We start from the raw sequence: 15,908 nt of genomic DNA on the forward strand, positions 1-15,908 counted from the left end.
CGCCTGCCAATGCACAGGACACGGGTTCGAGTCCTGATCCGGGAAGGTCCCACATGCCGCGGAGCAACTAAGCCCCGTGTGCCACAACTACTGAGCCTGTGCTCTAGAGCCCTTGAGCCACAACTACTGAAGCCCGTGTGCCTAGAGCCCATGCTCTGCAACAAGAGAAGCCACCGCAATGAGAAGCCTGCGCACCACAACGAAGAGTAGCCCCCGCTCACCACAACTAGAGAAAGCCCATGTGCAGCAACGAAGACCCAACACAGCCAAAAATAAATAAATAAATTAAATAAATTAAAAATAATAATAATAATAATTACTACCAGTTATTTTGTATTTACTTTAGCCCAGAGAGCTTACTTTATGCTGAGAACTTTCTGTACATCCTCCCAGTCATTTTGGAAGGTAGGTTAACTCAGTCCCAGCCACAGAGCTGATAAGCAGTGAGTCCCAGATACTAATTTTGTCTGTCTGATCCCAAAGTCCTATGCCTTACTGTGCTTTACTTCCTCACAGACAACTGGGTCTTGAAGAATTCTCTGTATTTGATTTTTTCAGGATAAGACTTTTAACTTTGCGCACATTTCTGTAACTTTTCAGGAGAGAAGGCTCTTACGACCGATACCTGCGAATGGATGACTACTGCAGGAGGAAGGATGACTCTTACTTTGACCGTTACAGAGATAGCTTTGATGGACGAGGCCCTCCAGGCCCAGAAAGTCAGTCTCGTGCAAAAGGTAAAGTAGCAGAAACAGCACTTAGCACTGGTAGGACACTTTACAAAAGAAAGAGGAAGCTAATAACCAACTGGAAAGGGGCTAATGACTTGGCTAAGAAATTCACAAAAAGAAGAAATACAAATATCCTATTCATGTGTAGAGAACATTCAGCTTGAAAATCATTTTTAAAATGCAAAGTAGTCCCATCATCTGGTTTAGTCATCTAACAAGAAGAAATAGATGCGAAATTCCAGCAATAAGAAAAAAAATGAACAAAAGATGGGAGCAGAAGAGGTCATTTGCTTTTTTTTTTTTGCTCATTGACCAAGTAACTAAAACTGTTTGCATTATCTATGTAGTACGTGGGGTTTTTTGTTTTATTTATAATTTTTACCTAATAGCATTTACTTTTTAGGTAAAGACAAACATGTTTTTTATTGATAAAAGCCTTGATTTTCTCAATATATTCAATACATCTTTAAAGATTTTTAGATTGTTTTACACCTGGTCAAGTTAAGAACCTCTTTTTTTCTTTCTGCCTTTCTCTCTCTCTCTCTCTCTCTCTCTCTCTCTCTCTCTCTCTCTCTCTTTCTCGCTCGCTCGCTGCATTGGGTCTTCGTTGCGGCTCTCAGGCTTTCTTTAGTTGAGGCGAGCAGGGGTCACTCTTCGTTGCAGTGCGCAGACTTCTCACTTCGGTGCAGAGCACGGGCTCCAGGCCCGCGGACCCCAGCAGTTGTGGCATGTGGGCTAGTAGTTGTGGCTTGTGGGCCCTAGAGCACAGACTCAGTAGCTTTGGCGCACAGGCTTAGCTGCTCCACGGCATGTGGGATCCTCCTGAACCAGGGCCCGAACCCGCATCCCCTGCGTTGGCAGGCGGACTCTTAACCACTGTGCCACCAGGGAAGCCCAAGAACCTCATTTTTAATTTGTTACAAAACTTACACTTTACTGCCTGATTTTGTTTGTTTGGGGTGGGGGTTGTGTTTGTTTGTTTACTGCCTGATTTTTTTAAACATATTACAATTACCCGTCAATAGGGGACTTAAATAGCTGTCCCCAAAATGAAAATTAGAATAATAATGAAATACCATCTTTTACCTATCAAGTTGGCAGGAGGTTTTTTTGGTTTGTTTTTTGTTTTGTTTTGTTTTTTGATGACAATACTCAATGTTCACTAAGATGTGGAGAAATAGCACTAGGTGCTCCACCCCTGTGAAAGGATAAATTAGTAACAGCCTTTCTAGAGGGCATTTTGGCAGCATGTATGAGATTAAAACAACCACGCCATTTAATCCAATCATTCCATGTCAATGGGTTTATAATAGTAAAAAAACAATAATAAGGGTTATTTTTAGGAGGTAGTCTAGAGGATTAATTCAGAGAAGTGTGTGTGTGTGTGTGTGTGTGTTATGACCTTTGCCTACAAGTAGTTCAGGATTGAAAATAAGGCCTGTGACTTACTTTTATAGAAAGGCACGGTCCATGTTTCAGTTTTCTCTGGTGTCATCCTGCAGAGCGTTTGAAACGTGAGGAACGGCGTAGAGAAGAGCTTTATCGTCAATATTTTGAGGAAATCCAGAGACGCTTTGATGCTGAGAGGCCTGTTGATTGTTCTGTGATTGTGGTCAACAAGCAGACTAAGTAAGAACCCTTTGGATATTTTTCCTGAGTGAGGAGAAGGATCAGAAGAGAAATTTAGGTTCCTTGGCAGCTGTACCCACTTAACTTGGGCTGTTGTGTACTCTGGCATTGTTATACTGTGTTAACCAGGGTTCTTTCACTTGTAGGTGACAGAAGACCCATTGCAAACTGGCTTAGGCCCAAAGGGAAATTTTTAGTTTGCTTGACTGGGAAGTTCAGGCATGGCCACATACAGGGTCACACTGTCATAAAGACTTGTCCTCTCTGTTGCCTTCACTCTGAGACAAGCGTTCTACTCAAAAAGGCAGAACAGCACTGGCTCTAGACATGTATCTTCTTAGCTCAGCAAACCAGTGGAAAGAGAGCTGCTCTTTCCCATTGCTTCCACCTGAAGTCCTGGAATTGTTTCTCATTGGACTGCCCAGGCTTACTTTCCCATCCCTGAACTATCACTCTGACCAGCAGTGCTGGGATGCCCTGATTGGCCAGGGCTAGGTCATGTGCCCACCCCTAGAGCTAAAAGTGGAATTAGCCCTGTGGAACCATATGGACTGAGTGGGAAAGGGGTCCCTTCCCAAGGAAAATCAAAGAGGGGAATATATGCTTGTCAGGCAAAGCAATAAATGTCCCCTTTGTGAGACAACACTGAATCCCCAGTACTTTGGAAGGCATACGTCTCTGCATTTGTCAGCCAAGAGCCAGGCTTTCTTTGTGAAGTGCCGTGGCCTTGCAGAGCTGTTAGGTGACCATGCTAGCCAAGCCAGAGTTATAGCAGTATTTTACTCTACCTCTGTTTCACATTCTTTCCTTGAAGAAGCAGAGTGGAGGTGTAGAAGGGAGTATATAGCAGCTTGCAAGTTTGAGAGTAGCTATGTTCCCTTTCCCCAAGTGGTTAGTAAATAACTTCATGTATTTTCTAGCAGTTTGGGGTTAAAGAGCTAATTTCAAGGCAGAGACTAGGGAAATAGGTGTTGAGACACCAAGCAGTAGGCAGCATTCACAGGCTCTGGGCTGCCTTGTTTAGAAACAGATGCTGCTTTAACTTGCAGATGGCATTTTTTTTTGCCCCCCCCCTTTTTGACTCATGATAATGTCATTTTCTGAGCACCTACTCCGAACTACTACATGCTAGGCACTTAAATACATTTTTTAATCTTCACAGTAATCCTGTTTCATGTGTATTCACTCATCAAATTTTTTCTATGTGTGACAGGTGCTAGGTCCTGGAGCTGTAATGCTAATAAGCACACACACATGGCCCCTTCCTCTTGTGGAGCTTATACCCTAGTTGGACAAATGACAGAAATAAATGTATTGGTGATGTGTCTTATAAGAAATATATCAAGGATCTGATTTAGATTGCAGAGAAAGTCAAGGAAGTGACGTATCAGCTGAGCCATATTAATCCTGTCTGACTGGTAAAGAAACTGAGGTTTGTAAGAGGTAAAGGGACTTGCTTAAAGCTTCAACTTTGCAAGTAAATGTTAGTGGTAGGATCCAAGCCTGTCTTTCTAGCATTTAGAACCCATGCTTTTCCCACTATGTTGTGTAGCCTCTACAAAGACAGACATGTGTTACAAGTCTTAGGCATCAGGATGGTGTTTAGGAATGAACATCAGAGTAGAGAATGAAGAGAAGGACCTGGGTACTAAATACTGTGCTATTGGCAACTTTATGTGTGACCATTCTGAGCCAATATGGAGAAGGAATTGGTCTAGATTCTTGGAGCCTGAAGAGGGCACTAGGGAGACACTGGTAGAGCTGGGATTTGAAGTCTTCATAGGAGCTCATACAGCTAGCTGAGGTGCCACAGTGGGAGTTGGGAGTTGGTCAGGGAGTACTCACTGGGTCCTGTTTGTTTCTACAGAGATTATGCTGAATCTGTGGGGCGGAAGGTTCGAGACCTAGGCATGGTAGTGGACTTGATCTTCCTCAACACAGAGGTGTCACTGTCACAAGCCTTGGAGGATGTTAGCAGGGGAGGGTCTCCCTTTGCTATTGTCATCACCCAGCAACACCAGATTCACCGCTCCTGTACAGTCAACATCATGTTTGGAACCCCACAAGGTATGGAGGCCCAAGCGGGTCAGAATTTCAGAAGTAGTCACTAGTCCATTAATTTTTTTATGCCTTACTCAGAAGCAACAGGTTTTAGGTAAATGTATTTCAGCTCAAATGTAGTAGGGCCCTTTTATAAGTGCACGGCAGAGACTTGCATAGTCATTTAGTCGTCTGATACTCTTTCACTGGATACAGTTCTGGGCCTGCTGTATATGACATTATATTTAGCACTTAGGTATATACAGTGATGTGCTGGCAAATGTTTAACAACCAGTTCTGGGGTGGGGGGGCGGTGTGGTTTATAGCATTTGCTGATTTCCATGGTGTAAATACTCCCACTGTGTTCTATATCAAGCTACCAACATGAAGTCGCTTCAGGGCAAGTTGGGAAGAGATGCACACAGTCTGCTCTCAGCAGTGAGGGCCGACTCCAGCGCAGCTCTGGCACATACTACACTGAATGCAATAGAGTCCTTGCTTTCACCAGATTTTCTAATGAGGGACAAAGCATACAGCAGGCAATTAGGACACTCTGTAAGTGTGCTAGAGAAGTGGGTGGAGGGGCCGTGAGAACAGGGAGGAGGCCCAGAGTAGGTTCCTTGAAGTCCTTCCCTGAAGTAGCTTTTAGCCCTTTGCTCCCAGATTGTTGAGACTCAGCCAGCTGATTCCCTGCTCATTGCTTGCTCTCACAGCACAAACCTTTTGCTTTTCCCACCACCCTGGGGCTTTCTATTTGCCCCACCAGTTTTACCCATAACGATAGAGTGTAGAAGTCTCTCCAGCGGGTCATTTGTCTTTCTGAGGAACAGTCCCTCAAGATGTGTGAAGACATTTATATCGAGTGCTGAGAAGTCTCACAACCCTGTAAATCATTGTTGCCCAGGGGTGAGGAGAGGAGGTTATTTAGGGTCACAATTTGATCTTAATCCGTAACCTTTGAACTGATAAATTAAAAACACAGCTCTATCCTTAGGAGTACAGCAGAGAGCCAGGCTTTACAGAAGGGCTTTTTGGACCCCCGTGGCCTGCCTTCTGTGGTTATTCTCCACATGGTCTTTTTGAATCTGTGAGAGACTGTCATTTTTCTTTGGTTTTTACTACACGTCTGTGATCTAAGAATTCCCCAAAGAACTAGCTCTGTACAAGGGTGTCTGTTGCCCAGCAAAGAAATCCATTCCCCTATCTTCCCAACCTTCATCCCCCTCCTCTCCCAACCTCTCCCCATCCCCATCCCAAGGCTTTTTGTCACTGTAATGGTTTTCTTGCTCATTTGAGGTTAGGAAGGGCTTGGTAGAGTCCAGTAGGTGGGCACTCAAATCTGTCATGGGAGAAAATAACTCAGGTCATTCCCTCCTGCAGAGCATCGCAACATGCCCCAGGCAGATGCCATGGTGCTGGTGGCCAGAAATTATGAGCGCTATAAGAACGAGTGCCGGGAGAAGGAACGCGAGGAGATTGCCAGACAGGCGGCCAAGATGGCCGATGAAGCCCTCCTCCAGGAAAGAGAGCGGGGAGGCCCTGAGGAGGGGCTGCGCGGGGGGCACCCTCCAGCCATCCAGAGCCTCATCAACCTGCTGGCCGACAACAGGTACCTCACTGCTGAAGAGACTGACAAGATCATCAACTACCTTCGAGAGCGGAAGGAGCGGCTGATGCGGAGCAGCGCCGACTCTCTGCCTGGTGAGCTACGTGGCAGGGCCGAGGTGAAGTTCTGACTCTGCATTTCTCTAATCCCCAGGCGCTGTTGGGAGGGTGGCAGGCCCAGGGCTCTTGGGGTGGGCAAGGGAAATGAGCGCATCCCTTGGGCTCTCCCGTGGGCCAGCCATGCTGGTGTAATGATAACTTAAGACCTGGGCTCTGCTCTGTAGTTAACGTGGTGGGTGGGCTAGTATGCTGGCTCCCTGGGAACCAAGGTGGACGCCCTTCTTTCTTTAAGTAGTTGTCTGGAGGAATGAAGCTGTTTTCTGGGAACAGCACGTACCATGAAGTGGCTCCTTTGGGAAATTGATGTTATAGTCTGTGTACTGTGTGATTGATGTGATCAGTGATTGTTGTTCTTCCCTGGGCTGCTAAGCCTCCTGCCCATGGAGGGTACTTTCAACCAGATACCTCCTCCTTCTGTCTTGTAGGCCCGATTTCCCGTCAACCACTCGGGGCGACCTCGGGTGCCTCGCTGAAGACACAGCCAAGCTCCCAAACGCTCCAGAGCGGCCAAGTGCTCCCCTCTGCTACACCCACTCCAGCGGCACCTCCCACCTCCCAGCAAGAGCTTCAGGCCAAAATCCTCAGCCTCTTCAATAGTGGCACGGTTGCGGCCAATAGCAGCTCTGCATCCCCCTCAGTTGCTGCCGGAAACACCCAGAACCAGAATTTTTCCATAGCAGCGAACAGCCAGCCTCAGCAAAGATCACAGGCCTCTGGCAATCAGCCTCCAAACATTTTGGGACAGGCAGGATCTGCTCGGAACATGGGCCCCAGGCCTGGGGCTCCTTCCCAAGGGCTCTTTGGCCAGCCTTCCACTCGCCTGGCACCTGCTAGCAACTTGGCTAGCCAGAGGCCCGTGTCTTCCACAGGTATCAACTTTGACAATCCAAGTGTACAGAAGGCTCTGGACACTCTGATCCAGAGTGGCCCTGCTCTCTCCCACCTGGTTAGCCAGACCACAGCACAGGTGGGGCGGCCCCAAGCCCCCATGGGATCATACCAGAGGCATTACTGAGGCTAAATCTCAACTACCCCTGGTCCCCTCTTCCTCTGGCCTCCCACCTATTGCGTTCTAAATAGAGTTATTTGGAAGATGTTCTCTGCACCTATCCAGGTCCACATCGAATGTCATAAGTTTCTACCATCTGCTCTCTTCTGCCCAAGGCTATGTTGCTTACCCCTTCCAGAGTCTGAGTTTATACTGCACTGGAGGTGTATTTTGGTGGTGGTGGGGTGGGGGTTTGGGGGGTTTTGTTTTTGTTTTTTTGTGGGTTTTTTTGGTAGAAAGTAAATATCTCTGGGGTCATGGGCAGTATAGATGTCTGGGCTCCATTTGTATTTCAGTTGTCTCTCTGTCAGCTGGATGTGGGGCGGGAGAGGAAGAAGCAGCTGAGCCCCAGCTGGGTGAGCTTGGGGTAGCATTTTCATGTTGAAAGCCACTGCCTTTGTTCATTCTGAACCTACCATGGGTGTCCAGCCTCACACAGGCCCACCAGAGCTCGAGCTTCTGCCTGCAGCTCCTGTGTAGGGTTCCAGAGCAGCAGGTTGGGCTTGGTGGGCACAGTGTCCTCTTACCCCATCCCACATAACATGGGGTCTGCTTGAGGACTCAGAAGCTGGCTGGCTACTCAGCTACTGGAGTTGTTGAGGAGTGGCCAAGCCGGCGGCTTTTCTGCCTGACCCAGGGTTGTTGGTTTTTGGTTTTCTCTTTTTTTCTTTTTGGCTTTCATTTCAATGAAAGATCTCCCGTGGACTGCACAGCTCCAGTCACCAGCAGTTTAACACAAACTGTGAACCTGGGCCCCAGCCACTCTTACCCCCTAATATTTCTGTTAGCCTCTCCCTCACCAGTGGTAGTTTCATGGAATCGGCTCTGAGAAGGCAACTCTAGACTCTGGCAGTGAACACCCATTTTTTTTTTCAGTGATTGCTTTGAGCTTTTGGCTCAAAAATCAGGCTCTTGTTCTGTTTTCTAAGCAGCAGGAGATAGGGACCATTTTGATGTCAGACTTTTGGTAGCTGGACATGTTCTTGATACAGGAGGCTGTTCATAACTTTTGAGCCAGAGTGAAGATACTAGAGGGAGGACTTCTGGCTGCTGCTCTACATGGAAACAAAGGAAGCTGCCCTCTCCCTAGGGATGGTGCTCATTAGAGCCTTGCGGATCAGTCTCAAGGGGCCCCTGGCAGAAACGAGGGAGAGCAGTGACTTCACCTGAGTCCCTGCCAGTGGCTGAGTAAACAGTGGTTTCAAAAACTCAAGGTCCCCAGATGGCAGCATTTTATGTTCTGACCTGTTTGTGTTATATAGTGTTTTTTTCCTCTTTGGAACTTTTGTGTTGTTAATAAGATGAGATGATTACTTTTTAATTAAAACGAAAAAGTGAAAGCTGTGTTGTCTTTCTTGGGTGTGCATATCCGCAGGGCCTCTTTGTGAGCGTTCCTTCCCAGAGTTTGAAGGTGAGGTTCCCTGACAGCACTGATGGGTTTCGGTCTGCCATGAGCCTGCAGTCAGGCCTCAGAACCTCTTAACCCTAGCTTCTCTCCTTATGCAGCTCACCTAGTACAGTTCAGAGCAAAAGCCTGCTGGTTAATTATAATGCTATGTAAACATCCTTGTTTGTGGCAGACTTGCATTGTGTCAGAGACTTATCCTCTTATTCTAGGAAAGGAAAACAGGACTTGTGAAGAGGCCTTTCCTGGCCAAAGGCGAGTGGAGAGTGGGGTGCTCTCCTGTTTTGATTTTGTCTCACTTGCCGCCCTTTGTCCAGCCCATTATGCAAGGAGTTGGCAGAAGCAGAGTCACAGGTAGGAGCTCTGGAGAGCATTTAATAGCCCCATCAGGAAATTTGGAGTGGGTGTGGTGAAGTGACTGGCACAAGGCCTCCAGTGGGTTAGGGACCAACATGCTGACATTGCTGAGCCTGACCTGGAAGTGCTCACCATCTCATAGGAGATGATGTGGTTGCAATGCCCCTGCTGCCAGTGCCTTTGTCCCTCTAGGACAGGGCCCCAGAACTACCAGTACACTAGGCAACCCACCTGGAGTGGTGGTCAGTGTTTCTGATTAAGAGTCTAGGGTCCTCCTGGAGGGCCACCTTTTAACACCCCTCTTCCCACCTAATTCTTCCCCCTGGAGTGTCCAAACAGCACACCTCAGGCTGTGAAGGGTATAATAAAATTATTTTTATTGCATTTTGTGCAGATGGGAGTCTAAAAAATTAATACATAAAAGCTATAAAGCATTAAATGGGAGCATTCAACAATAAAGGAAAGAACCAACCCTCTCCTTTTCATATTGGCACAAAGAACACAAGATCAATACTGAGGCAGAATGCGGAATACTGAAACACATGGAAAGTTAAAGGCAGGCCTAATAATAGTAATAAATACTCTTGATTTGGTTTGCAACCTCTCCTATTTACAAGGGTTTTCAACTTCATTGCATTGCCCTGCACATAGATCGTCTAAAACAAAAGCAACACTCGTTATCACTACAAGGCTATTGAAATATTGCACTCAGAATAAAAGTCACTTGAATGGACATGAAACATCTAGCTACATGATTATAAAGATAATTTGATGAGTGACGTGTGATAACGTTCATAACAAATATTGCACATGTAGCACAGAAAACTTGGGGTTTTGTTGTGGGATGTCTGTTTTCATCAACCGAAACTGCTCTTGCCCACCAGTCTAGGCCCAGATAGTGCAACTTTGGTTCCCTAACTGATGTTAATATACCCCCTTTCCCTTCTACCTAGCCCAGGAGTGCTCAGCACCCCAGAAGGCTAGACCCAGCTGCGTCTGTCAGAGGGAGGTTCTTTGGAGGATGAGCGTGGGGAGTGCTGGTGTCTGATACCTCCGACTTCTGATTACTACCTGGAAGAATCTATCCAGCCCCCTGATCAAATTTCAGAGGGGCCTTGGCCTAACCGGCAGACATCCAAACCTACCTCCAGCCACACCTGGCCCAGTCTAGGTGGCACCAGCTCCAGCTCTGCCTTGGGCTCAAAGGAAAGGAGGTGGTGAGGTCAAGAGTACCCAGTAGCCTCAGCTCTGGGAGGTGGGCAGGATGTCTAACTAGATGCAAAGTCCAGGGCCCAGTCCCAGAGGGCGCTGGAACGAGCATGCAGTGCCTGCCACCCTTAGTAAGGTGCCCTGGGGGAAGGGAGCCCGGCCAATGCGGTTTCTCTAAGGGTAGAGGGCACCTCCAACCGGGCTGGTGGAGCAGAAGCGCCAAGGACTGGTGTTGGAGAAGCCAAAGGCCTTGGGTCCTAGTTGGAGGAGGGCAGAGAGGCGCTAAGAACAAAGCACATAGCGACTCCAGCCCTCCCCTACGCCCAGATGCCTGGGAGACGCAGCTAGAGGCAGCGAGGCCGGGCCCCGGGACGCGGAGAAGGCGGCTGGGTCCCCGAGGCCAGAGCTGCCAGATGGACACAGAGGAGGGAACATCAGGGACAGCGCTGGGGCCTCCCCGGTGAGTCCGGTCCCCAACCCAGAACCGCCCCTGCCTCCCTCATCTGTCCCAGGGAGGAAACTCCAGGGGAAGGGACGCCCTCCAGCTCCCCGATTTCAGTCTTTGGCGAAGAGCCATGGGATAGGGGGAGCAGGCGACAAGCCGATTGAGGAGAGCCGCCTGCTCCCCCAGCGAAGGCACCGGGGCGGGGCTTCCTCGGTGGGGCGAGGGCCTCTCTCGGTTTCTCTTCCTTGAGGAGCGCCCCTCCCCTATCCTGGCCCCAGCTTGCATAAGAGCCGATGAGAAGAGGCTGCGCCCGTCTCTGCAGCCACAGTGGAAGCTCACTCCGCTGGGAGGCGAATCCAGGAAAAGCTGGACACTTGTCTCACTTCGTCTCCGAGAAGAACTAGAGGGAAGGGTCGGAAGCCAAGGGCGCGAGGAAAGGGTGAGGAGACGTCGAGGGGGTGTCGAGGGACCACGACTCTCGCCTGGGCCTAAAGCACTTTTGCTCTCAAAACTCTCGGACGTCAAGGAAAACCCAGCCTCCCGAGGCCTCCGCCTTCCCTGGGCGCCCCCAGCGGGAGAGCTCAACAGTGGCGAGAAGAGAAGTCCGTTGCGCTTCTAGTCACAGAAATATGGGGACGTTAAAAATACACGCGATGTCTCCTGTACACTATGTATAGGCTCGGCCGGCCGGCGCCTGCGGCCGCGCGAAGACAAGTGACGTAGACGGCGGAGCGCAGCCTCCCCACCCCGCGCCCTCCGGGCCGCCGGGGGAGGGGTGCAGAGCGAGGACGGGGCGGGGCGCGGGAAGAGAGGGAAAGGGCCGCGCGGACTACCGGGGGTCCTCAAAGCCCCAGCTCCGCTCCTCTCTGCGCCTCCTCCGACCTTTATTGCAGCGTCTCCTCCGGCGGGGCGAGGCCGGGCTTAGAAAAAGGGCAGCCGGGGCCGACAGAGCGACGCGCCAACGGGGCGCTCGGGGCTCTGGTCTCCGCGCGGGGCGGTCCTCTCCGAGTCAGCCCCGACCGACGTGGCCTCCGGGCTTCAGGAAGCGGGGAAGGGGGCCAGGGCGCGGGCACAGGGTCTGTATGTAAACGGTGACAGCGGCGGGGGGCGCGGCGAGGGCTCCGGGGCCGCGCGGGCCGGACGCGCTCGGGCCCGGGTGGCAGGTCCTGGCTCTCAGGAGTAGATGGTGATGACCTCGCGGCCGCCGCCGCGGACCAGCATCACCCGGTCCAGGTGCTCGGTGAGGACCTCGAGGAACTCCATGTCTGAGCGCCCGTCAAGGAGAAAGACCGTCCCCTTCCCTCCCGTTGGAATTAGGGTCGCGCGTGTTGGGCGCCAGGGGAACGCTGGGTTCGCGTCCCTGTTCGCGGTGCTGATTCTGAAGCAGACCCGGCTCAACTCTTCCTTCCCAGGGCCAGGACCTAAGTCCCCTGACGTCCACCTCCCGCTTCCTCCCAATTTTAAGCCCAGGATACAATTTTCGTCACCGTTGCGGTTGCGGGGAGGCCCTGGCATGTTGAGCAAAACAAGCTTGGCGTCCCGGGATTTCTTGACGATGACCTCGTTCAGCCGCACAGCGGTGTGCATGCGCCGCACGTTGGACTGGTTCCTGAGGGAGGGACGGAGGGAGGCACGTAAGGCTGGGAGAGGGGAGAGTTGGATCCAGTCGCCCTTCCAGCCCCCACCCCCACCCCAGCACTGGGCTGCTGGGATCTAGTCCTTGCAAGCCAGGGACCACCAACCCTAGACTTCTCCAAGCTGGGCTATTCAGAGACCCCAGAGGTCAGGGACACGAACTGAGGGTTCATGGTGGAGTGAGAAGAGGAGGGACTCTGGCCAACCTAGGTGAGAAGTTAAAAATTCTGAAGCACTTACAAGTTCTCCCACTCCCTTCGGGAAACATAAGAGAAGCAAAGAGAGGAAGAAAAAGAGAGGGGTCAGAAAAAGCAGGAGAAGCTGAGGACTACTTGAGCCACCATAAACCACCCTGTGTGCAAACTGGTCCCGCTCTCCCAGACCCCCAGGCTTCGCCTTTCCACTGCCTGCCCCTGGGAGTTCTGACCCTTAGCAATCAAGCCCAATCTGAGTCCTCAGATGGGGAAACCAAAACAAGGTCTGGGCGGGGTCTTCCGACTACCAGGCCAGGACCCCTTCTGCTCATTTGCTCTGCCATGGGGAGCAAGGACCCTGTAGGCTCACCCCAGACCCTAGCCCTTAGCCCCCAGGCCCGTACGGCTTCATGCTGAAGAAGTCCTTGATGCCCTCTGAGGAGACAGGACTGGGGCCCTTGTTCTTCTCTGCCACAGATTTGTCCTTGGTCCAGGTGAGATGCACTTTCTCTGGATCTGCCTCGCCCTCCCGTTCGGGCTCCTCCCCGGGGGACGGTGAGCTGCTGGGGCAGCTGGGAGCACTCTGGTCATGTATCAGCTGCACCTGAGGGATAAAAGAAGGGACAACATGTGACTCCTTTGGAGGCCAAAGTTCCTGCTCGCACTGGCTGGAGCCAAACCACCCCCGCTGCATACCTCCTCTTCCGGCTTCTCCTCACTGTCACCAGCTGTCTCTTCTGGGACGTTGAGGCGGAGCCGAGTGTTGGCTGGATTCTTTCTCCGGATTGAGCCCCGAGACTCATCTGTGATACTCTGGATCTAGGGAGTGACACATGTTGGTGCCAGCTCTGCCGGAAATCACTACCCATGCCCTGCAAAGAGCTACCCCCAGAGCTGATGTTCAGCCAGGATGTGCACTTTCGGGACCCCTACCAGTTGTTAAACTATTGCAATGCTTCCACATCAAATAGCTATTGCCGCCACTGACCTGGCCACTCCAACCCCTCTCCAGGACCCCTGGCCTCTCCACTATCCAGCAACCAAAGGGTTAACACCTGGTCCAGCTGGGCTCTACCTTAGCACTACGGTCCAGTGCCAGTTCTGACTGGTCAGAGCACATGCCATTTCTTACAGTTTTACTGTCACCCACCTCCAAGATCTCTTCTGTCCCCAACCCCCAGGGTACCATAGCTCATTTCCCCAAGGACCCCACTCCCTGGGGTGGGGCTTTCATTCAAATGCCAGAGGGCTAGTGGTCCCACGTTACCCACACTGGGGAGATCTTACACCCATACCCCATGAGAGCTCCTCATTGTTACCCCTGAGAACTCAGAGGTTTGCCCCCAACTCTCATCACCAGCTGCATCCTGAGATATCCACGTTACCCACTCTCTCTAAGACTCTAAGGGTCTATCACGTAATCCCTTGTCCCCCACACTGGCAGCCCACGCCCCTGAGGAATCATCATCCATACATATTTAACACCCACTGTTCTCCCTCGGGCCCCAGAAGTCACACAGTGAGCGGAAGATCTGTCACGCATGCCAAAGCCCCTCTGCGTCCTGGCTGGGAGGCTTGAGAGATGCAGCCACTGTGTGTACCCCTGCTGCTGGGGAACCCAGTGCCAGAAGGTGGCAGTGCCAATGGCCAGGATTGGGCCATCCCAAACCCGTGCACACCCAGAGCTGGCAGCAGCTTGAGACTCTCCGAGCCCAGCCAGGGCAACCTCACCTCCCTCTCCCGCTCATTCTTGGTTAAATGCATCTGCTTGAGGATCTGGGAACGCTGCTCCATCACCAACGTCTTCTCGTAGGTGTAAGCCGAGATGTCGCTTTCATGCTGTGGGCAGGCAGGGGTGGAGGAGGGGAAAGGGGGGGAAAGTATGAGCTTAGGCGCAAGGCCAAGGGGAGGGAGGCAGGCCCCCTTCTTTCTGCCAACCTAGGGTTTCCCTATCCAATGACCTAGTTTAATCAACAGTTGTGGGAGGCAAGGACAAAGCAGAGGGCGATGCTCTTTGAAGGCAATGCGGCTCACTCCCTCCTCAGCCAAGCACAGGACTGGGCGAATGAATGGGTGAATTAATGAATGAGTGGATTAATTAATTACCTGGGTGAATGGAGACGGGGGAGAAATATAAAAAGGAACACAGAGATGAATGAATTTTGTACATGGATGAATGGATGAGTGAGTGAATAAATACATTAATGGATATGTGGGTGGATTAATGAATACACAGAGAGATGGGTAAATGGATAAATAAGCTGAGAGGAATGGACAGACAAGAGGCTGTAGAATGTGAGTGCGAGGAGCATGGACTCTAGAGCCAGTCTGCTTGGGGTTGAATCCTGGCCCTGCCACTTAGTATGTGTTCGGGGCAAATTACTTAACCTTTCTGTGCCTCAACTGCCTAATCTGTAAAATGGAAATGCTGATAATTGTATCTATTTCATTGATTGCTGTGAGAAGTAACATACATAAAGGGCATAGGACAGTGCCTCGCATGTAGTAAGCATCATTAGACATGGCTGTTCTTACGAAGGAGAGAAGCGTGTATGGATGGATGGGTGGGTGGGCTTTCGGGTGAATACGTGAGAGGCTAAAAAGTGGAGGCAGGGAAGGGATCCAGCATCACAAGCTGATGGGAATTGGAGTTCCCCATTTGGTTCTGGGGCCAAAGGGAAAGAGTCCAGAAGGGATTCCAAAACGTCAGAGGTGGCTCCTGGGGACTCACCATCTCCACCACTTCGACCTCCGCGGTGATACGTAAATGGTACAGAAATGTGGTCAAATCCTTCTTCATCTGGATGCTATTGTCGTCCATCTGGGCCACAGTGAAGATTCGCATCTTGCACTTCCGCCAGACCTGGAGTGGTGAAAGGGACCCAGAAAGGTCCAGTCCAGGTGCAGTGCAGAGACCCAGGGCCAGAACGTAGACAGGACCCTGTCCCTCACCCTTCCCACGCACCTTCCCACACATACATGCAGCCCCCCAATCCTCTATCTCAAAGGCCACTCCCTACAAAGACGCCTCTGCGGGGCTTCCCTGGTGGCGCAGTGGTTGAGAGTCCACCTGCCGATGCAGGGGACACGGGTTCGTGCCCCGGTCCGGGAGGATCCTACATGCCGCGCAGCGGCTGGGCCCGTGAGCCATGGCCGCGGAGCCTGCGCGTCCAGAGCCTGTGCTCCGCAACGGGAGAGGCCACAACAGTGAGAGGCCCGCGTACCGCAAAAAAAAAAGTTTTGAAAAACGCCTCTGCGTAGATGAGGGTCCCCTCATTAAAGCATCACTCGATTGCGTTAAACATTGCTCTCCTTTATAATTCAAGGACATCTGCCAGGGGAGACACCTTCAGCTCCCAGCACCTCAGAATTAAGGAGGGGATTGGAGCCCTTTCCCAGGAGCTCACGTGGAGGCTGGCCCCTTCCGGAGCCCAGAAACCCCGCCCATGGATGTGGGCACGAGCACACAAACGCGCGGACGCTCACTCAC

The 15,908-nt window shown here is 51.2% G+C and overlaps 2 protein-coding genes across 10 annotated transcripts in view; one reads left to right on the plus strand and one right to left on the minus strand.

Annotated features, from left to right (window-relative positions):
* Positions 1-8,945, plus strand: part of NCOA5 (nuclear receptor coactivator 5) — a 30,779-nt gene extending 21,834 nt beyond the window's left edge. For 2 of the 8 annotated variants that reach the window (XM_029220521.1, XM_029220525.1), the window contains 5 exons: positions 601-737; positions 2,234-2,360; positions 4,228-4,427; positions 5,781-6,124; positions 6,551-7,346. In XM_029220521.1, coding sequence (XP_029076354.1) covers positions 601-737; positions 2,234-2,360; positions 4,228-4,427; positions 5,781-6,124; positions 6,551-6,598 — 856 coding nt within the window. In that variant the 3' untranslated portion in view covers positions 6,599-7,346. The other 6 variants (XM_029220519.1, XM_029220518.1, XM_029220520.1 and 3 more) reach the window with 6 other exon arrangements.
* Positions 8,946-9,290: 345 nt separating this feature from the next.
* Positions 9,291-15,908, minus strand: part of SLC12A5 (solute carrier family 12 member 5) — a 38,154-nt gene continuing 31,536 nt past the window's right edge. For both annotated transcript variants that reach the window (XM_029220516.1, XM_029220517.1), the window contains exons 20-26: positions 15,150-15,281; positions 14,150-14,257; positions 13,115-13,237; positions 12,823-13,022; positions 12,465-12,479; positions 12,065-12,198; positions 9,291-11,854 (exon numbers count right to left, since the gene is read on the minus strand). In XM_029220516.1, coding sequence (XP_029076349.1) covers positions 11,763-11,854; positions 12,065-12,198; positions 12,465-12,479; positions 12,823-13,022; positions 13,115-13,237; positions 14,150-14,257; positions 15,150-15,281 — 804 coding nt within the window. In that variant the 3' untranslated portion in view covers positions 9,291-11,762. The remainder of the gene's footprint in view (positions 11,855-12,064; positions 12,199-12,464; positions 12,480-12,822; positions 13,023-13,114; positions 13,238-14,149; positions 14,258-15,149; positions 15,282-15,908) is intronic.

This window comes from Monodon monoceros, unplaced genomic scaffold (genome assembly GCF_005190385.1).
Source record: "Monodon monoceros isolate NGI ecotype Baffin Bay Population unplaced genomic scaffold, NGI_Narwhal_1 Super_Scaffold_13, whole genome shotgun sequence".
Taxonomy (NCBI): domain Eukaryota; kingdom Metazoa; phylum Chordata; class Mammalia; order Artiodactyla; family Monodontidae; genus Monodon; species Monodon monoceros.